The sequence below is a fragment of the Melospiza georgiana genome, chromosome 14 (assembly GCF_028018845.1).
Source record: "Melospiza georgiana isolate bMelGeo1 chromosome 14, bMelGeo1.pri, whole genome shotgun sequence".
Lineage (NCBI taxonomy): Eukaryota > Metazoa > Chordata > Aves > Passeriformes > Passerellidae > Melospiza > Melospiza georgiana.
Window position 1 is genome coordinate 5,595,710 of NC_080443.1, and position 23,203 is coordinate 5,618,912.

A 23,203-nucleotide genomic window follows, 5' to 3' on the forward strand; every position below is an offset into this window, starting at 1 on the left:
ATTCATACCCTGCTGCATTGCTGTGGTGAGAAACAGCAGCACAGGCTGTGCCTGGAGCATTTCTGCTGTAAATTCCAGCTCACATCTTTCAGCTTTGAGGAATTTTGGGTGCTTGGCCTATAAAGAGAGAACACTGACATCAGCTTTTAGCTGCAGTAGAAGGATGTTCAGATGTTAATAGATACTAAACTCTGGTACAGTAAATTAAATTAAATGGGGCTTTTTGGTTTTAGAAATGCCTTTCTTAGGTGAGAATTCCAGCTCGTTTCCTGGGATCAGCTTATGGGTGTATGTGTGTAACAGTGGCCAAAGAAAAAGTAAATTATTAGTTCCAGCAGCAGAGCCAATTCTGTCTCTCAGCAGCTGATCATATTGATGACTAGTTTTGGCAGACGGGTAGAAATTTTGGAAATCTCTTGAGCAGTAGCACAAAATTACTCTCCAGGGTTATTTTAATTTATTTTTTCTTTGGTATTAGAGGTCTGATTAGGTTACTAGATTGCCTTTATTGCAAAGAAAATATAGGGTTTGTGTTCTGTTTCACACAACTTTGCTAAGATCCAAAAAAAGGCATCAAAAATCAAAACTATCAAAATAACACTTCATTTTAGTGCATAACAATTGTTAATCAAGATAATTGTTCTCACCTAATGATAATGGCTCATATATTCTTTTCACTCATTTTAAACACAGATGAATTTTAAAAGCAAAATTACTCTTGGGCATAAAGATATCTCTTAGCATAATATAATCTAAATTTAATGTGATAATTGAGAGTTCTATGTGGTATTGCAGCTTAGTAATAATATTATTGCTGATTACAGATAATGATTTAAATTTACATCGAGGTTGTGAAGCAGATACATTGTCAATACTAAAAGACACCTAAATATACATTAACCAGTTGGGAATGATTGAACTCAAAAGTATTTTGTAGGGAAAAACTGTGTGTTATGAGCACTGACTTTGAGAAAACAATACTGAGAGGAAGCAATGCAATTTTAGAGTTTCAAATGAGCTCTGATTTTCCAGAGTTTTGATTGTACAGAAAATGACAGTTGGAGTATCAAAGCTCAGGCTTTGAAGGTGATGTTACAGTGTAATACGTGTTACCGTGCTCACATCTGAAAATGTTGGGCCATACCTGTGAGAAATGAAGCCTCACACACATCACAGGCAGCTCCAAATCTTTGTTTAAATAAATTCGGTTTAGTAGAATAGCGACTGTGTAAAAGTGAATTCCTGACCACCACCAAATATCCACCTTGACAAGAACCTGAAGGGGGTTTTTTATATGCTGTGATTATGTCCTGGCTAAAATATCTTAAAGATCCTACACTTTCCTGAGCAAGAAGGGCATAACCTTTGAGTTCTTTAACAGCTGTAACACAATCCTGTATCTTCCCCTTCAATCTGAAGTGTGACAGTGTTCACAGGGATTTTCAGATTAGGGAAGAGACGAGGATCTGACTCCATGTTTCAGAAGGCTGATTTATTATTTTATGATATATATTACATTAGAACTATACTAAAAGAATAGAAGAAAAGGTTTCATCAGAAGGCTAGCTAAGAATAGAAAGGAAAAGAATGATAACAAAGGTTTGTGTCTTGGACAGAGAGTCCGAGCCAGCTGACTGTGATTGGCCATTAATTAGAAACATCCAACATGGACCAATCACAGATGCACCTGTTGCATTCCACAGCAGCAGATAATCAATGTTTACATTTTGTTCCTGAGGCCTCTCAGCTTCTCAGGACGAAAAATCCTAAGGAAAGGATTTTCCATAAAAGATGTCTGCAACACTGAAGGAAGCATAGTTCTCAGAGTTCCTGCAGTTAAACCTGTTTGCAGTTAAGCACAATGTGTGTTACTGAGGTTCTGCCCATTCCCTGCATTGCTGGGGCTCACGCACAAACCTGGAAATTGCACAGAATTAGGGGAGAAGCTGCCTGGGCTGCAGCAGGGATGTTCTGTCACACTTGTGCTCAGCTCTGTGCTGCCCATTCCTGCACTCTGAGCTCAGGGGAATGCTGAGCTCAATCAGTGCTCACACACCAGCATCACACTTGCTGTAAGCTAAATCAATTTTATTGCAGTCACACTGGTACAATGCTAATGGGGAGTTAAGGTCTTTAATACAGCCTTAAAATGAGACATTTTTTTAACAGTGCCAGGAGAAATATTAAGTAATAAAGCAAATAGAACTGCAATATATATTGTAAAACTGTCAAGCAGCAAACAAGATAAATTCAAATACCTTTCATCTTGCCTGGATGAATTATTTCAATCTTGCTGTAAAGTGATGTAGCTCAAACTGAGGATAAGCATGAATCACTCTCTCTATCATAACAACTATATTACAGTTTAATACAACAGAGGGTTTTGTTTTTGTTCAGTTTTAATGAAGTTACAGAGTGGCACCCAATGGTAAGATCTCACTTGGCAAGCTTTTTCAATGATTGAAAAATACTGTGATAAGGTACAAAAAATTAGGTTGGCAATCCTCATGGCACTACTTTCTGTAACAAAAAAAAATACACAAGGAAATCAAAAGAGAAGTATTTTCTTATTTGTATCATTAGGGACCTTTGGTATTTACCTTGATGAGTTTCAGGGATTTACATAATTAGTTTCCTGATTAGGGATAGATTTTACTGAAGATAATCCATTGTTACAAAATAACACAGAGATAGTTTTCAAAGTCACAGCATTAATGTGTTCTGCTAATCTGATCCCAGTAGGTGGATTTTTACATGAAGCTTCTCAGACTTCAGAAATTAGAGTGTCAAGACTTTTTACTGATTACCATGTGGAAGACTGAATGTTTACAGTATTTTGTAATCACTAAGTTTAGTTCCTGTGGTTTTGGAGTAGTGATTCTGGAATAAAGCACAATTTCTGCTCCTTAGTAGTAATAAAGGAAGACTTAGATTTTTTTTGAATACATGGATAAATCATATAGGATTTTGTCATCTTTCTATTAATTATTTTAATATCCCATATTGTGAAATAAGTTGATCAAAAGAGAGCTTAAGGACAAGTCTGAGGAATATGTAATAGAGGGTCTGTGGGTGAAAAATACTTGACTCATTTGAATCATTTAGAAAGTAAGATGCGAGGCTAAAGAGGCTTCCATGACTATTCCAAAGCCATGCTGGTCACAGGTTTTGTGCCAGACTTTCAAAATATTCACCTGCCCTTTGAGAAATGTGCAGGACAAGGACATGTTTTCATAGGTCATGTGGAAGAAAGTGAGGGAAGTTAAAGGGAGGAAAAAGGGAAACTGCTCTCATGCGGGTTGTGGTGCTTGAAGTGTGGCTTCAAAAGTGTTGATGAGAAATGCAAGAAAAATTGTTGGTGCTGGTAAGAGATGGAAAAACCTCTGATAGACTGTAGAAATGAGTTTTAGAAATGTAGAAAAACCTCTGATAGACTGTAGAAATGTAGAACTGTGAAGATCCAGTTATTGGATAGTGGCTCTAGTGAATCACAGAACTGGAATAAACCTGACAGACAAGTCAGGTGGAACTAATACAAACCATCAGCATGGAGTGCTGGTAAAATAATAGGAGATATAAAAGGACATGGCTTGTGGAAAGTTTTCTGTAGTTTTGCATCTTCCTGAAAGAAAGAAAATCCTCTCTAGTGAAGTACATATAATGAAATACCTCCTCTATATAAAATAAACTTTTATGTTGTGAATAGACAGAGATTTGAGTAAACAGATGCTGATGAAAGCTTGGAAAGCAGCAAGAAAGTAATTACCTGTGGAGTTTTGGTTTTGTTGTACCTTTGCAGAAGGGGCTTGGAAGGGCTTTTGGTTTAAAACATAAAACTAAAAAGAAATATGTTTTTTACACCATAGTAGCGAGGAATGGATAGTACAAATTATCTTATGCTTACAGGCACAAGCCCAAAGGGCATGTGGAGATCTGTGTCACACACATCCTTTCATGAAAAATCCTTTCCTTAGGATTTTTCCTCCTGAGAAACTGAGAGACCTCAGGAACAAAATGTAAACAATGGTTATCTGCTGCTGTGGAATGCAACAGGTGCATCTGTGATTGGTATCATGGGGTTGTTTCTAATTAATGGCCAATCACAGTCAGCTGGCTTGGACTCTGTCCAAGACAGAAGCTTTTGTTATCACTCTTTTCCTTTCTATTCTTAGCTAGCCTTCTGATGGAACCTTTTCTTCTATTTTTTTAGTATAGTTTTAATGTAATATATATAATAAAATAACAAATCAGCCTTCTGAAACATGGAGTCAGATCCTCATCTTCTCCCTCATCCAAGAACCCCGGTGAACACCAGCACAGATCTGCATCACAAGGAGCTCAGAGCCTCAGGGTTTCATTCACACCACTGTGCAGCTTCTGAGAGGACAAGGACTGCTGGTTTGAGAGAGACAATGAAAGGAGCAGCACCTGGAAGAGGCACTCGGAGTTTTGTGCCATCCCTTACATTATTTGACCCCAATAATGTTGGGAGTTGTAATAGCCTGAACACAGGGAAGGGCCCCTGACCCCTGCTGGTCCAGTTTTTCTCCAGATGATTTTCATAGAGATCACAGGGCAACATTGTTGTGAGTTTAAAACCTGATGGCATGGAGCTTGATAGTCAGAAACAGCATGTCTTTTTTTTTTTTTAATGCATAGTGATGAATTTAATAAAGTTTATTTCCTGCCATAATTTGTTATAGCAGATTGTGATGGAGTACAGGAATACAGCACACTGAGCATCATGTATTAATCCAATTTGGGCAGCACACTGCTGCACCCTGACAGAGTACTGAGGGTCTCTTTTCCCTGTGACTGCCAAAATTCATTTGCAGCTAAAGGAATCTTCCCCACCATAAGAGCTGCAGCTGCAGACCAGCCTCTCTGAATTCCCCAAGCTCCAGGGGTGTCTGGGCCATCCCTGTGTGCACACCTGGCTGCAGTTTAATACAAGATGCATTCATGCCAGAAAGGTACCATGCAGGGGATGAGTCTGAGCTCCTCTGCTTGTGGCTTTGATGTGCTCAAAACCATTTTCCTGGCATTGGGACCATGCTTCTGTAATTTCTACCATCACTTCCAAAGGTTCAGCCAGTCTTGGGGAGCCAGTGGCTCACAGCAATAGAGTAGGAGTTCTGGCTTTGTTGCTGCTCTAAAAGAAATACCAGTGCAGGACCCTAAAGCTGCATCCTGATTCACAGGATGTGTCTTTTCTCAAGCTCAAGTGCATTCCAGGGATTTCATCACCAAATTTCTACCCCACAGAAACAACTTTTGACTCAGAAAGGAATAAGGTATCATTTTCTATAGTAATGCAGGAAAAATATTACTTTCTTCAAGCTTATCTTAATAATAAGTGTTGCTGAGAAAAGATGTGCCAGTGTAAATCAAATTGAGTGTCCATTGTGGCTCTGTGCAGTTTCTGAGATAATGCACAGTCCCACAGCAATGTCCATTCTATAGCACTTTGCTGCAAATAAGTTTGTTTTCATCTATCAGTGCTGAATGCCCCTGAGCTGTTCTAACCTGCTGGAATTCCCTGTGTTGATGGATCAAATTTCAGGCTCTTCTCCTCTTTTATCATGTAGAAAAGCTCACACCAAACTGATAATCTAGGCACTGCTCTTTAGTACTTCTAAATATTTAATTTGTTGTTGATTCTGCCTTTTTTTTCCTGCTTTATCCCTGTTGACTCTGTAAGTAAAGGCTGGCGAGATTTGGCTCAGTTATTCTGTAATTACAAGGCTTTAAATCTCTTTTTCTTTGAATTTTCCTGAGACAAAACAAATACTCATTGACGTCAGCAGGAGCTTGCAGGAGTAGGGAAGGGGTGCAAACAGCAGAGCTCTGCAGCTGCAGCTCTCCATCCAGAAGATGTATCACTTAATAGGTATCTTCAGCAGCCAAGGGAGGACTCTCAGTTTGCCTGTAGCATCAGTTTTTATTCCTTTGACATTTTTTTCATCTTGGGTCTGGTTTTAGTCTTGCTGCCATGGCAACACTCAGAGAGGCTGAAAGGTGCTCTGGAGAAAAGGTCTCTCCTCACTGGCAGGCAGCAGAAGGGAATAGAGGCCATTGCTGCTGTTTGCAGCTGCAGACAGCACTGGAGGGGTGAAAGGGATACAGAAAGTGTTTTCTGTTTGCACATTTGCAGGCAAAACCTTTGGTGCAAAAGTTCAGTGTGGCAGAGCATGAACAGAGGTGTTGGATAAAATCATTTCTGCTTTCAGATGGCTTTGAGCAGGACAGGACACGACATGATGTGACGTGACATGGAAATAGACTTCATGATCCAAGTTTTTCCTGTAGGAAAAACACTCTAATCAGCTCAAAATCATTGCTAGTGATACTGAATTTTTACATTTTGATTGTATCCATGTTTTCTGCATGCCCATGTAGGCGTTTATGAAAATTGGGCCCTGCATAGCCCGAGTTTGATGTGTCTTCTTACATATGCTCAGTGCTCAATTTCTGCATCTTCAGAGCTGGCTGCATTCACCACAGGCAGGAATAGAGCCTATTCAAAATCCTGTAAATATTATGCTGCTTTTCCATCTGCCGTGCAAGCTGCTGCATACCCTCAGCCTCCAGGAGAGCAGAGTCTGGGAGGTCTCTTCAGAATTAATGGAGTAGGTGAGGCAGGAGAATCCAGGCTGGCTGCAGATGTGGGACTGCCAGCCTCCCATGTACCCAGCTCCCACACAAACAGATAATTGAAGGATTTTGTCACGGCAGATAAAGCAATTTAACACTAGAAGCACTTTTCTGCTGGCTAGTCTGCTACACAGTGCAAGGGAAATATTCCTGTCAGGAATACAGATCATTCCCAGGGAAGTGTGCTGTGCTGAATACAGGTTACTCCATTGCTCTCAAGGGAAATAATCCCCCACAGCAAAGGATGGCTTTGTCCAAATTACTGTGTCTGGTAGGATAACTGTCACTAATCACACAGGAAAACTGTTTTTTTACAAAAGCTTGTATAGAAGACAGCCCGAGAAAGGGAAGTATTGCAAACTCACTTAAAAAAAATAAAAACAAAAAGGCTTTGAAAAAAACCAGCATGTTTCCCACTGAAATATTACCACACAACATCATACTGTACAAACATGAGAGAGACATTTCAAGATTATCAAGGAGAAAACAACAGGGTTAAATTTTGACAGATGCCTGTTTTGGGAGGAGAAGGGAGTTGTGAGCAGAGGAGCCAGGGGCTGCTGACATGTGTGTGTCCTGGCTGCCCAGGGAGCTGAGGTGCTGTGCTGCACTAATCACACACCATGGCTGTCCCCTCACTGAGCCCAGGGCACCCAGCAGGGCTGGCTGGCTGCACAGGGACATTTCCATTTCCCAGGGACATTTCCATTTCCCTCTGCTGCACAGGGACATTTCCATTTCCCAGGGACATTTCCCTTTCCCTCTGCTGCACAAGGACATTTCCATTTCCCAGGGACATTTCCATTTCCTTTTGCTGCACAGGGACATTTCCATTTCCCAGGGACATTTCCCTTTCCCTCTACTGCACAGGTACATTTCCATTTCCATTTCCCTCTGCTGCGCAGGGACATTTCCATTTCCCAGGGACATTTCCCTTTCCCTCTGCTGCACAGGGACATTTCCATTTCCATTTCCCTCTGCTGCACAGGGACATTTCCATTTCCAAGGGACATTTCCATTTCCCTTTGCTGCACAGGGACATTTCCATTTCCGTTTCCCTTGGCTGCACAGGGACATTTCCATTTCCATTTCCATTTCCATTTCCCTCTGCCCAGAGCTCCCCTGCCCTGCCAGCCTGGCAGGGGCTGCAGGGAGTGGAGCACCACAGGCTCCCTCAGAGCTGCCAGCAGGTTCAGGAGCTGCTGCCCTTGGTTCCTGCAGCCTCTTCCCTGCCACAGATCAGACAGACAAAACCCACAAGTCAGATGATGGGGTTTTTCTTTGCACTGTTAGTTTTAAAAGCCATATATACCAAAAACATGAAAGGAAACTCTTCTCCTGGTCTGAGAAGTGCATCTGCAATTAGAATGCAGCTCACAAAGCATATTAAAGACAGCATAGCTTTGTAATAGAACACAGCAGTGAGCCTGATAAAAATTATTCTGCTCTATAGCACTAATGAAAGCTATAGTATTAAAACTTGGCTTATGTGGGATCTCAGCTAGAATCAACTGCAGTGTGCCTCTTTTTTTCTTCATTACTGTCTAGAAATAATGCTTAAATAATTATTCTTGATATTATTGTTTGTAATTCTAATGGAGGTAGCTCTGGGCTCAGTGCAGTAGTGCCAGTTATGAGCAGCAACAGAACAGAGTCAGCCCTGGAATGAAAAATGGGCATGTTTTTAATTCAGATTATTTTTTCATAAATGTGAAGGAGATTTGGATCATTACCTGTGACACTTGGGTTGCCAAAGTAACCTTGCCTAGCCAGCTGATGTTTGCACAGCTCATGGCACTGTCACCATGGAGACCTGTCCATGTGATTTTGCAGGATGATGCAGTTGCAGGCGTCTCAGAGAGGAATTAATTGTTGGTGAGCAATGCTCGTGCAGACAGCCCTGCCCTGCAGACAGAGCCTGCACTCAAACACCAGCTCAATCTTTCATTTGTGTTTTAGCTGCACAGAGGGGAGCAGGGCAGGGGTTACAGGAGGGAGCTCCCTGGGCTGCCCTAAGGCAAACACTGAGTTCTCCTGATGGAAAGTTCATGCTCAGAGTGGGAGGAGTGGTCAGAGAGTGCTGATCTGTGTAAAAGCCATGCTTGAATGATAATATTCATTTACAGGACATTTGTTTGAGTGATTGAAGGCTATGGAACACTCCAGGTTTCCTTTTTCTCCTCCCAGTACCTGCTCCCCCTCATTCATGTGTGACCTGGTGATGTCAGGGAAATTACAGCAGTAGAGCAAGGGCTGAAATCTGTCTGTATACACAGGATATTCAAAATTCTCCTCCAAAAGTAGCTGTCATGCTGTGCATTCCATTCTGACCTCTGATGAACCTCACAATGGGACTGTGAAGTGGATTTTGGATCTGTTTTGCACAACACCAAACCAAAGACCACACAAGCATTTTGATAAGAGATATGGTTCTGTTTCTGATGGTTAAGCAGGCTAAAGGGTGCTCCCTCCGTCCTCCCCATATTCTCTGGAGAACAGAAGTCAGCCAGGCTGAAGATGAAGTCATTTTGCTGAGGTGAAATGCTTTGTCCCACCTCTTTTACTCAATTATGAATGTGCTGGATGGCGACAGCAGGTCAGAAGGTGCTGCTGCTATTTCTGGGTGCTGCAGCTGTGGTGAGCAGGCTGCAGCAGGAGCAGGTGGGGGTTCTGTGACATAACACACTCCCCTCAATGACACACAGACCAGGCTTCAGAAACTGCCCAGGAGCCAGGAGTGAATGGGTGAGCCAGCAGGAGAGCAGTGTCACTGGGTTTGGGGCACGCAGTGACATTGGCATTGGGGAACTGCTGTAAAGAATCCCTGGAGCACCAGCTTTGGAGATGTCTGTGTTGGGCACTCTCTTATGTGAAAAAAAACCACCCAAAAACGGCTGTTTAAAAATAATACTGGGCAGAAGTGCCCACAGGAGGGGGTGTAGGCAGAAGGGACTTGGGTTGGTGGCCAGATGCAGGGAGTGAATGTTGCTCCTTTTGTTTTTGCTTTGGTCTGAAGAATCAGCTGGAGGATTAAAGAGGGAGGGGTGTAGCTGGAAAAGCAGGGCTTTAGGCTGATGTGTGCAGCACAGCTTAAAATTTATGAGGGGATTATTTCATGGCTAGAAGGGAGCAGTCATGACATGCTGGAAGGCTTGGACATTTTCAGTGTGTAAGCAGAGGATGAAAGGTGATTCTTTGAGATGATGTATAAAAATAAACAGTAATCTTGAACCTAAAGGTGTGGAACTAATGAGAGGGAAAATTGCAATTGTAGATCATAAGCTGAGCTGATGCTCTGCTTCACTGTGCCCATCTGGTACTGAGGGATGTTTCCTTTGGGTGCTGATAACCTTTCTGACAGCTCATGATACAGTGTTGGAATGACTGGGGAGTTTTACAGATTACACTGAGATAATTGAATTAATATTACTCCTAGTTTGGATTAAATTTGTAATCTTATCATAAGATTCTTTAGCCTTTCATATCATGACCTGATTTATCAAAAGGGGAGTGAAAGATTCCTTTATTGTGGGTAGAAATCCTTTCCAATACCTCAGGGAATAACATTGTCATCAGAGGGCCTCAAGAAAAGAAAGGGCAAAGCCCTCTGCCAATAAACCTGCCTTAGCTGACAGTGAGAGGTAAAGAAGCTGCCTGCAAAAATGGAATTGTAATCTGTAGATGGGAGTTTGTGCAACAGACTGCCTCCAGCCTCATGCAGCTAAAGAAAATCCACTCTTCTCCTGCACCAGTGTCTTTCAAGGGCTTTTTTTTCCCTGAAGTTAATGTAGAACTTCACTAAAAAAAAAAAATCAATAAAATTAATCACATTACTGAGCTGAACAGCTTCATGTAGGATGATGAAAACACTGTGTTGTGACATTTCCACTAGGAAGCTTTTCCATGGCATGTTGCCCTCATTGTTTCTCCCTCCTAAAATCCACATTACTTTTGTGGGCCTGGAGCCCCCAGTGTGTTATGCTGGCAGAGCCAGTGGTTTCATGATCCAGATTCCCAGCCTCTTTCATTTTACTCCTGAGACTGGTTCCTTGTAAGAGCCAAATACAGAAATGGATCATTATGTTTAAAATAACATCTGAAGGCTTGAAAATAGCATCCATTTCTTAGGTAGGCTGCATTTCTCTTTCACACTGAGAAATGGTGCTGCAGATAATTAGTAATACATTTTCCACTTAAATTTCCCTGTATTTATAAAGCAGTAGACTGCTCTTGCTATGTTCTAACAGCAAAATGAAGTTCCAGAGCCAACTGAATGTCAGCAAGAATTTATGAATACGTCAGTAGAGATTACTGTTGGCTCTTGATTTTGAATGCAAGCAGACAACAAAATTAGTTTGGTAGTAAAATGGGTAAGTAAGTGGGGGCCTGACTATAGCAATACAAAGTTGGAGCATAATTGCTTGTTTCAGGTGTGTATTATTTATAGAGGATCAGACTTGCACTCAGCAAAGTGTCTCTATTCAGGAGCTTTCCAAAGGAAAAGGAACCAGGACAGCAGAGGTGGAGACCTGAAATGAAAGACTTAAGATGAAAAAACAGACAAGAAATCTGTCCCAGTTACTGATTCCACCTGGGAAAACTAAAAACAAACAAGAGAAATCCAAGGAGAACATAGGGAAAAAAAAGGAGAATTAAGGCAGATGTACAGTATGTATTTCAGGGGGAAAAAAGAGTCTTTTAGTTGATTTTAAATGGACTGGTTTTACACCCTGGCATCAAAAGCTGTGGAAAAGCAGAGTAATTAGAAGCTGGCTGCAAATATCCAGATACAATGCCAGCATGTTATATTAGTTCTGTTAGGAATAGACCTTGGTTTTCATTGTTTTAGCATTGCAGGTAATGTTTAAGTAAAAATTGTGTAGTGCCTGCTATTTTTAATTTCAATAGGAAAACCTTTTTTCATCTGGTCAGAGTGGTTACAGGTAATAACATGCTTAATTTAGAGCTTTTGTAACCTATATTTCTCAAAGAGAAATTATTGCAAATTAGTCAGGAACACTGACAGAGACTTCATTAAACTTCCCTAAGTCATTTGTGGGTATATTGTGATTCCTGAAAGCTGGTTTCTTACTTGCTGTGGTAGTGCTTCACTATCTGCTATTATTAGTACTTTACTATGTAGAAGGAAGAAACTGACATAATTATTATTCTCTTTTTTCTATGCAAGCTTGTATTTGACTTAGAAGGAAAATTGCTGTCAGCTCACTAAATACAGAATAACTGCAATAAAATCCTGCCATGCTCCCAGAGCATTCACAGGTGCTGTGTTCAGGAGTGGGAGATAGTTTATGACTGTTACTGTAGAGGATTCCCTTTTGCTTTCCATGAAATAAAAACTTTGCAAATCATTAACTGAAAAGAAATTGAAATATGGGTTTTCTTGAGAGATATATCAATACATATATCAATATATATCAATTCAGGGTATCATTGCCAGGACCAGTGGTCCACTAATGTGCAATAGTTGTGGTTCCATTGCAGAGCTTGATAGAAATTGTGTCAGTCTGGGGGCTCTCAAGGCTAAAATCTGTATTTTGGCACTAGGTCAGACACAGACCCTCTCAGGGCTGAGCCATCCTGAAAGCAAGCACAGGACAATGGAATTCTGTCCTTTATTCCAGTGGAAACTCTTCATATCAGTAAACACCTCTTTGCACTGTTTCTAATACAAGACCCCTCTGAGGATGATACTGCACAAGAATAATTTAAATTAACTCATCCACAGGAACAAAAGTAAATTCCATTTACTTGGCCTTGAGCTGACAAATGCAAACAATACAGCAACCAATGTGGAATAATTGGTGAAAAGAGATTCAGCGATTCTTCTTACAGAATGCTGTAAGAAGAGGGAAACCCTTGTGATTCTTTCTGCTGGAAGGGATGTTTATTTTGAATTAAACTTCAGCCACTTCAGGGAACCTCCAGAAAATTCCAGAATTTCTACATGCCTCCCTGTAAAACCAATTAAGCCTGAGTCTGGTTTTAACCAAGCACAGAGGGCTGCACTGTCTTCATTAGGAATATGCAAACACTGAGGCACAAACTCACAGAAGCTCCTCCCTCTGTGAAAGGCACAGAAAAAACCTAAAAGCTTCCCCATAGTCTGTGCAGAACAATTGAACTATACTTGCACAGCAAAGAAGGTTTTCAATCCTCTCTCTCCCCTATAGGAGAAGAGGGAATGGTTTTAATAGGCACCTTGGGAAACAAGTAGATGCAGTCTTGGTTGAACAAGTGGACTGCTAGCAGCCATAAACATAAAATTACTCATTTCTGAAATAGCTCATGGTCTCCTAACTCAGACATCATGTGCTGAATGGCATTGCACTAGGACAGAGCTGGACTGCCTGGCTAGGTAAGTTGCAAATAGCATTAAAAGGCACAGATGTTGTATCAGCTTTTCAAATTCTTCTCAATGTTTTTATATATTTTAATAGCTCCATCTGGATTCCATAGCCACTATTATTGTTACAAGTTTTATTGTTCCCCGTGCCTCTGCCTGCTGTTTGCATTTGCAAGTTCCTTACAAGTGTCTTGGAAACAACTCCTGAACCTTTCTCCAGGGGCTTCAATTTGATATTGTGAAAAAAGCAGGGAAAGCACATTTTCTCAAATTTGCCTTGCTAAATACGATGTGGTACAAATTAAAATAAATGTTGCATGCCCTGCTTTCCACATGATGTTCTGGTTATAAATTTCAGCGGACAGGCAAGTGTGTTTGCTGATTTCTCCAATTCTGTTGTTTATTCTGTGCTGTAACCTCCTAAAAGCTTGATTTGGGTAATAACAGACATAAAAATTATACGGCTGCTGCTTCTCCAGCATCAGGGTTGGATAAAGGAATATTATCCACAGTGCAGAGCTAGTCTGACAGGATAGTTGAGTGTTGTTTATGCTCTAAGGTAGCTTCATAAAAGGTATTGTGATTTTGTGGACCACCCTTGAGGTCAGCCTGCTATCCAGTGGGATTCATAAGATTGTGTTTGTGTTTTCTGAGGTGAATTTACAATAATACCCCAAATTAGAAAGCCATTGCTTTTGCAGTGCAATTTTTCTTTTGTTCTAATAGAATTTTTCTTAAGTCTGGTATTTAATAATTGAGGGAACGCCTCTAAAATTCAGGGGGTAATTCTGAGTTCACTGCAGTCAGCTTCCCAAGTAAGGCAGACAGATGGGAAAGACATTTTGTGCTGTGCCCAACATCCATTCAATTTAATTGGAAGTTGAATGCTGTATAATCTTTAAAAATCACATACCTCCTTCTGTATTAGACATTCAGGGAATATTCTGGGGGCCTGGACCCCAATTCAGGCTTTTAAATGTACTGTGAGACCCATCAGGTCCCAGCTCAGCATTTTCTTTCAAACATAAATGCCATTATTCTTAAAATATTCAATAGAACTGTGTCACAGGTGCTAAATCCTATTAACATAAAACTCATTTTTGTCTCAACTGACCCTGTTATTCTGGCAAAGAGCAGCATGATGAGGATATGGGAGACCCTTTATGGGCACATTTTCAGTTCCTGAAGTTTCCCATGGTGAAAGTGAGGAAACTCTTGACATCTTCCAATTTTTAGTGATTTATAGCACCACAGATTGGAAGAGACCTTAAAGCTCATCTCATTCCAACCCCCTGCCATGGCAGGGACACCTTCCACTGTCCCAGGTGCTCCAGCCCCAGTGTCCAGCCTGGCCTTGGGCACTGCCAGGGATGCAGGAGCAGCCCCAGCTGCTCTGGGCACCCTGTGACCCAGCAGTGGTCTGTGTGCTGCACATTAAACATTCAGTGCACCACACTCACACACAAATTCAATTTACCAACAATGAGCTCTCCTGAGCTGGGAAAGTTCATACATCACAACAAGCTTCTCTCCAGTGCACTTGTAAGAAGAGGTTCTTGTGCCTTTCTCACAGGCACTAATTGCAGCCAGCTGTTAGACAGATGGGTTTGGTGATGTGGTAGGACAACAGTTATTTAAAATTTTTATTTTAAAAATAAGGAAAAAAAGTGACAAAAAAAGGAAATAAATGTTTTCCTAGGCAGCAAGACCCACGGTATTGCATTAATCCCAGCCATAGCTTGGGCAGGGCATTTCCTCTGTGGTAACCCATAAGAAATTGAAAAACATCAAAGGTCAATTAGAAAAATGTTTCATATTTTCAGTGAAAGTAGGATGTCTTGATAAATAATCTGCAAAGCTGGAGTGCAATGAACAACCCTTTAGAATTACCTCCCTGAGCCTGTGTTTCTCCCTGCACCTCAGCTATCCATCACTTTGGTTCTGCATTAAACTTACGGATGTGTTCTGCTATTCAGAGGCTGCCCTCAGGACTCACATCCTATTTTGGCAAACACAGTGCAAAAGCCAGGCCTTACAAACTCACTCTTGGTCTTTTCTTAAGCAGCTCCTTGAGTGACCGTGCACAGAGCACACCCTAAATGTTTCACTGGTTTTGGAAGGGAGGGACTCAGGGTTCTCCCAGGGTGTGACTGAAGGTTATCAGCAATAATCTTTCTTTCAGGTGAAGGAGGCCATGCAGAGAATCCATGACCGAGGAAATATAGGAAAACTCATTCTGGATGTGGAGAAGGCACCCACTCCCCTGGTGAGTGCCAAGCACAGACATGATGCACAGCCAGGCATGGTACAGCCTGGCAGTGACTGCTGGACACATGTCCCTTGTCATGCTTCTTTGACACTGATTTCTTCTAAATCTGTAGCATCCAGATACCACCAGTAACCATAAATTCTGCATTTAACCCCAGTGAAATGTACTGGCTGAAGTGCCAGCAGTTACTTCTCTCTACTGAATCACTCTCTGCTTCTCCAAAAACGTGCCAGCAAGTGTTGGATTAGGGTAAAACTGCCACGTCTCTTTCTGCCCTTGTGAGGAAAACAGACTTTTCTCAAACTAAAAAATTCCTCTATTAATAGGAGGGTTGAACAGGAAAAAAACCATTCAATATTGCTGCAGTGGGCAAACATAAAAGTGTTATCTGATGCCCATAGTAAAGTTAGAGTATACTTTTGGTAGGAGTTTAATTTGTGTAATATATGAAGTATAACACGTAAATATGTCCAGAAATATCCTGAAGGAAGATAGTAGTGATGGAGCTCTGATTCACTAGATTTGGAGCACTTAGGATGGTCCAGAAACCTTTCAGAGAGCAGTGCTAAATGAAAGCCAGGCTCTCCTGAGCATTCACTGATGGTGGAGGAAAGAGCACTAAAGAAGGTAATGCAAACCTGACTTTAAATCAATACTGATGTGTGAAGTTTGCTTTCAGACCTGAGAATCCTCCTGTTTCAAAAGAAAAGAAAGAACCTAGACCTAGAGTTAAGCTCTTACTCACTCTAAGACTGCCCCCCAGTCTCATACAAACTCCCTGCAAGGAAAAGGAAGGCTTTGAGGACCTCACATGTGGAACAATACACTTTCATCAAAGGCTGTTAACTCAAAAATATGGGTAACTTCAGAGCAATGGTTTTTCTGCATTAAAATCAGGCTGTGTTTGAGATTTTTATTTCCACAGAGGCTAATAATCAATCAGGGAAGGAACATCATTGCATTTCTCTTTAAAAAGTAAATGGGTCCCTTGCTTATTTGGTTTTGAAGTAGTTATGAGCTAATACAAGAATCTTTTTGTGTCCTAAGAGAGGACTAATAATAATAATAATATAATCAGTCAGGGAAGGAACATCATTGCATTTCTTTTTAGAAGGAAATGGGTCCCTTGCTTATGGTTTGAAGTAGTTATAAGCTAATACAAGAATCTTCTTGTGTCCTAAGAGAGGTAACATGGGTGTATAAGAGAATCCAGTCACACCAATGTGTGCTGTTAAACCTTACCCCCATCCAGTGAACCAGATTCTTGTGCCTCCACAGACCTGTCACACTGTCAGGGTGAAGTGCTGGAGGGTCCTGCACCTTTACACAGCTTGTAATAAATATTTACACATGAAAAAACACTGTGTACTCCTTAAATGCTGTTCTGAGCTACAGATTCCTGCAATTACCTACTGCCTGTGCAGGCATCTTTAGTAAAATATGAAAATGCAGTTTCTTCCCACTCCTGTATGATCTGGGATCTGCACTCTGTCGTGGGTGTATCCTGCCAGCATCTAGATCTGGAAAGTTTCATTGGTTTTTAACGTACAAAAGAAAGGAAATTGCCCCCTGAGTTTACACACTGTCTCAGATGGGGCCGTCCATTAGAGCAGGTACAGGAGTTGTAACCCCGAGGTGCCACATTCTGTGAACTTCCTACACAGCTGTGTTTCCTACCCAAGGCCCTTACTATCAGTTTACTACAAGAGCACAGAGCAGAGTCCTCGTGTGCAGCTGTCCTCCAGACAGCCTTCTGTCAGGAAATGGAGCTGTGAGCCGTGGGGGAGCAGCTTGCAGGCTTGGCTGGCAGTGTGCAGAGGCTGTGCACAGACAGAACGCTCCTTCTCCTGTGGCAGCCCTCTCTCCTCGAGTTTCCAAAGTCGCTTTGTGCAGTGAGTCCAGGTGAAATGAGGAGGAGCCAAGGGGTGAGCAAGGTGCAGTGATGTCCTTGATGTTTCCCGGTGCAGATGGCCAACGACAGCACGGAGACGAGCGAGGCTGGCGAGGAGGAGGAGGACCACGAGGGCGACAACGAGAACAAGGAGCGCATGCCCTTCATCCAGTAGCACCAGAGCTGGGCAGGCAGCAGGAGCCGAGAGGAGAAGGGGACGAGGCTGGGAAATCTCTTCTGTGCATCAGTGAACAAATGCTGTAGTACAGTGTGTGTTGTATTTGTTTGCAGTCAGCTGAGCTATGAGCTGTTGATCATTGTTGTTTTGAACTCAAGTGCCATTCTCATCCAGTGCAGTATTACCACGTTTCTGTGTAACGCCCGGTTTCCCTGTAGGAGTCCCATGGATTTTTCTGTTCTCGTTTGAAAGCCTTATTAACTTACTGTGTAATTTTAGATGGGCATCTTTCTCATGCAAATTCCGACATCTTGCATAAAGTTAATTGGGAGGTTTGGGCTTTTTTTTTTCAAGTTGGAAACAGTAAAAATAAAAAAAAAATCCCTACTTGCTGTCCGAAACATTCTAGTAACTGGAGGGATAATTTTCTATTTCTGGATTTTCAGTGTTAAAATGGTTTTCCTTTAATGAACCACAAATAAAAGTTGCAACAAAGATTACTTTTTATTTTCTTCAGTCATACTTCATCTTTTCACAAGCAATCTTATCTTCATTTTCAAAAGTACCTCATCTAGAATCATGGAATCTGAAATTGTGCAAGAAATCATTGATTGAGAGGCTTTGATCAACATCTTTTGGTAAGGACATACTGACTCATATGTCAAATTCAAACCAATTTTAAATTTCATTTTTAAATTGCATTGGTAAGGATCACTTATCAGGATGTGGAAAGAAATTTGGTGATGGAGTTTATTGCTCTGAAATTGCTAATGTGTAGTCAACTGTCAGGCTGGAGCTGAACTCCTGCAGAAGTTAACCCTGTAAAAAATGAGGTTTAGGCCTTAATCCCACCACAAATCATATACAGGGATAACTTCTATCTAAGTGAATTGTTCTATCAAAAGCTGTGCTCCTTATGTACAGTTACATTTATAATTATTTACAGGATAAAGTATTCAAAGACCAGCTAGTCTTATCTACCTCCCACTAGTGGAAACTATATCTAAACAAGAAAAAAGTTAATATTTTTTTCCACGTCCTTCCCCTATCCAAACAGCAGCTACTCAGGTCCTCAACTGTCTTGTTAAAACAGTTATTTTAAAATTACTGTGATCACATACAGTAGAAGTGCTGAAGGACTAGCAGAGACCTTGCATAATGCCTACAGCTTCAAATAAATATTTATTTTTTCAAAAGAAGGTATTTACCCAGACATGATTAGCTGTTAGCCCAAATCTACTAGTAGCATGTTACGATAGAAGTTAAAAATTAATACAGAAAAATGAAAAGTGGGGGCTTCTCAGGGTTTTCTCAGTGTGAGAGGACTTCTGGGTCTGGATGACTTTTATGTGTGGTTTTAGAAGATTCTCATTAGGTTTTTTCTGTTTGTTTGGTTTTGCTGCCTGAGTATTAATGTCCATCTCTTTACACCGTGCTCATGAAGTCGCTGTCAGATAATTGTGCAGATGGTTCATTCTGAAGGAGTTCCCCTTGGGTCAAACAAATTCAAAAATAACAGCAAGAAATAACTGTGGGGAAAAATGCCAAAAAGCTGTTGAACTATTGATCCAACCAGAACTTCATTTTTCTCTTCACTTCATTATAGTTCAGTTTATTTTCAAGCTGGACTTTCCTCTACTTCCAGTGCCATTTTGGGCCCAAACAGGGACTTTATCCACAGAAGAAAATACGTATTCAATGAGAGTTTTCCATTTATTGGGCTTGCCAGTTGGACTTTTAAGAAGGGCCATTAGGTTTTCATGACTCATCAGCTGACAGCAGTAGGAAACATGCCCAATTTTGTTTTGCAGCTAGTGTAATGATGTTGTCCTGCAACAGACCTTAACATAACTAGGAATTTTGATTTGATGCCAAAGTGAGCAATATTGCTGGTGACCTTCGAGCTGGCAGTAAGTGGCATTCTCAAGGCCTTAAATTAGTAGGGCAAGCAGAATAGCAAACCCATTCTTCTGTTCTAAACCACAGTCTGGTGGGCTCTGCTTCTAAATTACCCTGCAAGACAAATATGGGTGATCTTGGTCATGGCCACAGACACCACAGGGACAACAATCACATAATTTTTGGCTAGTTCTTTCTGGTTTTGTTAGCAAGGCAAAAAATACTCTTCATGCTAATTCATACCAATTTTAGGGCCATTTTCTGGTCAGAAGAATATCAGGTAATTGCAGTGAGTACAAAGGAGTGCTGCTGGAAGTACCTGAGTGCAGTGCAGCTGAGTGTGACCATCAGCAAGCTACACTCTGCTCTGTGCTTTGCTGGTATCAACGGGGCACGGAGGGAGGTTGCTGCTGATATTAATGGAAGTTTTCCAGGCATCCATTCTGGAAGCAGGGTGTGTGCTAGCAGAATTTGGCCCACAAGCCCTAAGTACCTTTCAGGAGACCACAAGCAGTAGTGTCACACTGGCTGGGGTGGAGGCTGTGCTGGTCAAACTGGTGAAGCCAAGGCTTGTCACTGACCAAGTCTTACTGTAGCAGAAATGAAGGGTTGTGATTACTACTGACAGTGTTGTTTAAACAACTCTGAGACAATTGGATAGTTTCTTCAAGTGAAACAAATTATTTCTCAATTTGCCTTAAAGGAACTGTGAAAGCTTCTTTAACTTAAGCCTGATTGAAGTGAACTGAAACACTGTTTAATTGTATTTGTTGCTTTAGAGCTTTTGTTATATTGTGCCTACAAAGCAAATTATGTTTACACAAAAATATAAATAAAATGTTGAGCATAGCATTATCCTTGGTCTCTATGTTTTATTCTAGTGTTATTGTCACTTAGGGAACTGACTTGGAACTGCTTAAGAGGAAAATGTGAGGGGGTCTTATTTCCATTTTGGTCACTGTGGGATATACAAATAATTTATTTTGACTATTACAGAGTAAATGGAGGTTATTAAAACTGCTGTGTGCTGCTTTACAGACCATTAACAATGTAGATCTAAAATTTGGAATGTCACAGTCTAAGAAATTCAAAACATGATATGGACACCTTTTACTAAGTGTTTAGGGAAGTGTATTTTGATACAAAGAAGGACTCAGACTGCCACAAAAGTTACCCTCAGAGAGATAACTCCTTTCAGAAATTAGTACTCCCTAATGGAATAATCTTAAAATAGAATCCAAAAGCCATCATAACTTACAGAAAGCAGGAGGACATGACTGAGTTTTGAATCCCACTCTCCTGGGCCTTGGTTTCAACCCAGGGTTCCATGTCTTTGGAACTTAATTAGTAACTGGTGATGGTTACCAAGCCCTACAGCCATCTCCAGCCTGCACTGGAGTTCATGGATTTAAAGGTCTCCCTACACAAGGCAAAGAAGTGAATGAACATCAGTTTAATATCTAAACAAAGAGGGAGTGTTGGCTTTGGTTCATTTTAGTCATGCAGGACACATTCCAAAGCCTGGAAAATCTCACTTCAGTAGTTACCAAATCTGCTCTCTAATCTCAAAGCTCATAGGAGCAGTGCTGAGTGTGAAAAGTAAATTTCTGCCCTCTGTTTTTAGGCTTTAATAAGCCAGTAATGATCAGTGCATCCATAATCATGGGGTCAGGATGAGGCTGAATGCAAACAGCCATAGCCTTTTGCAAATTCTCCGTGATTACCACCAAAGCTCTGCCTTTGCCACCTTTCCCTCTGGGCCACCTGTCACATACTCTACCACAAAGCAGGCAGGTTGCCTTTGTGCAGCATCTGCATGAAAGCATAAATACACCTCACCCTCCTTTTGGTGGTTGCCCTCTCATTTTCTGGGAGCTCAGTGTTCCTCCTGATTGGGATTGTCAGGACAGATTCTCCCAGCTTGGCCACGATTGCCAGCACAGCCTCAAGCACCAGGAGAACTGTGCAGGACTCTGTGCCCTGGCAGCACTGGGGTCCCTTGCTGTGAGCCAGTGCTTGGCTCCACTGCAGAAAGAGCCAGAGCAGAGCACACACTCTGACAGCTGTGGAACAAAGCACCTTTCTCCCAGGGAACTCGTGGCAGCCAGGCAAACCTGGAAAAACTGGGAGAATCTGTTCTGACAAACCCAATCAGGAGGAACACTGAGCTCCCAGAAAATGAGAGGGCAATGAGAGCTCTGCCAGCTCCCACCAGCACTCTGCAGGAGCTGCCAGGCACTGGGGAACAGTGCAGGTGAGGAGAGCGAGAGGATGAGTGTGGGGGAAAATGAATTGTGTGCTCTGCCCAAGAGTAACAAGGGAGGAGGATTTGAGGCATGTTTTGATTCATGTGTGTGCTTGGAGGGGGTCCCAGCCTTTCTCTGAAGGTGTTCCACAGTCCCTGCAATACTCAATCATCATGGTTGCTCTCAGGTTACACCTCAGGTGTTGGGAGAGTAGCTAAGAATTGTAAAAGTACAAGGCCGTGGCTAATTCCAAGTTCTGCGCCTGCAAGATAGCGTGTCCTTGGGCCTAGCTGTAGTATGATAACAAATAGTGAAAGAGACATGAGAAAAGAGAGATGTAACCCCTAAGGAATGGGGAAGAGCTGATGTGGTGTGGCCAATGGATGAGCTTATTACTTGCTGTAAAAGTGTCTGATGCTCTCTTCAATAAATGGAGCTTGCTGAACACTCATATTGAGGGTCTCGAGCCTTCCCTGCACTGAGACAAATGGCTCATTCTGCAACATACAGGAATTATTTTTTTTTTTACTTTCTGAAGGATATGGGTCACATCCACTTCCACGCCCCACAGAGAGTGACACAGAAACTCCAGGTAGGCATAACACATGTGGATTAACCCTTCTCAGAGGCAAAGCTTTCTTCTCACTTACGGGAACTGCAGGCATTTTGGGCAGGATGAGGGAAAATAGGGAAAGAACAAGCACTGACAGCCCTCATGGTGATTGTCCTGTCTCTTAAAAACTCCTACACCTGCCATCATGTAAGATCAGCTTTCATTTAGAAAGGAACAGCCTGCACAGTTGGTAAAAGCTTTAAAACTGTCTCAAATGAAACACAATCTAAAAAATCAAAAGAAGATTCTTTCAGCTTCTGAAGCCTCATGATGATTAATGCTTGATACAGATACCACCATTCCCACTGGGCACTCAGGGATTAAATGGGGTTCAATTAAGAGATGCCACTGGCACTTGTTAGTTTAGGACCAGCAGCTCCCAGATACTGAAAAGGGGATGGATTCTGTGACTGAGGGAGGGCTGCAGGGGTGGGGATTCGCTTCTTTTCCTTCAGAGATTAGGAGGGCTTTGATCTGTCTGGAAGAGTTTTTTTTTTTTCCATGCAGTGACCAGGCTGAGATGTTACAATTAGCCCAAAAGAAGTGGGAAAAGTTCTGAAGGAAAACCTGTTTTACTGAGAGTGATGAGGGGTTGGGGAGTAGAAGTTGAGCATTTCCCTGGGGCAGGCTTGCTCCTAGAACCACAGGGGGGAAAAGCACCTGGGCCTGCCATGCCCACAGCTCTGCAATGTGCTCCTCCTGCCCAGCCCAGCTGCTCTGCCAGTCCTGCTCCATCAGCCTCCAGCTCCCTGCTGCTGGAAGCACCTCTGCTGTGCCTCTGCCAGAGCTGGAGATGGGCCATGTCCTGCCAGCCACTGCCAAACATCACCTCCCTGAGAAGCTGCAGTACGAACCCTGCTGTGCCTGTCTGCTGGGAATCTGTGGAAATGTGTTTCCATGAGAGCTGGGGCTCTCTGTGTCATGCAGCAGGACATGATGCAGCATCCTCCTGGCCTGGAAGAGCACAGTGAGATGGCAGAGATGCTGGATGCATTATCTGGGGTAAGGATTTCTCTCCTTGGCTGGCCAGGTGATAAGATAATAACCAAACACTTGTAAAGGCTGGTGTGCCAGGTTTGCTGAGCAGTG

The 23,203-nt window shown here is 42.0% G+C and overlaps 1 protein-coding gene across 1 annotated transcript in view; it reads left to right on the forward strand.

Annotated features, from left to right (window-relative positions):
• The window catches only part of VAT1L (vesicle amine transport 1 like), a 56,138-nt gene extending 36,028 nt beyond the window's left edge, over positions 1–20,110 (forward strand). The window contains exons 8-9 of the mRNA XM_058034271.1: positions 15,201–15,284; positions 17,255–20,110. Coding sequence (XP_057890254.1) covers positions 15,201–15,284; positions 17,255–17,353 — 183 coding nt within the window. The 3' untranslated portion in view covers positions 17,354–20,110. The remainder of the gene's footprint in view (positions 1–15,200; positions 15,285–17,254) is intronic.
• Positions 20,111–23,203: the final 3,093 nt, after the last annotated feature.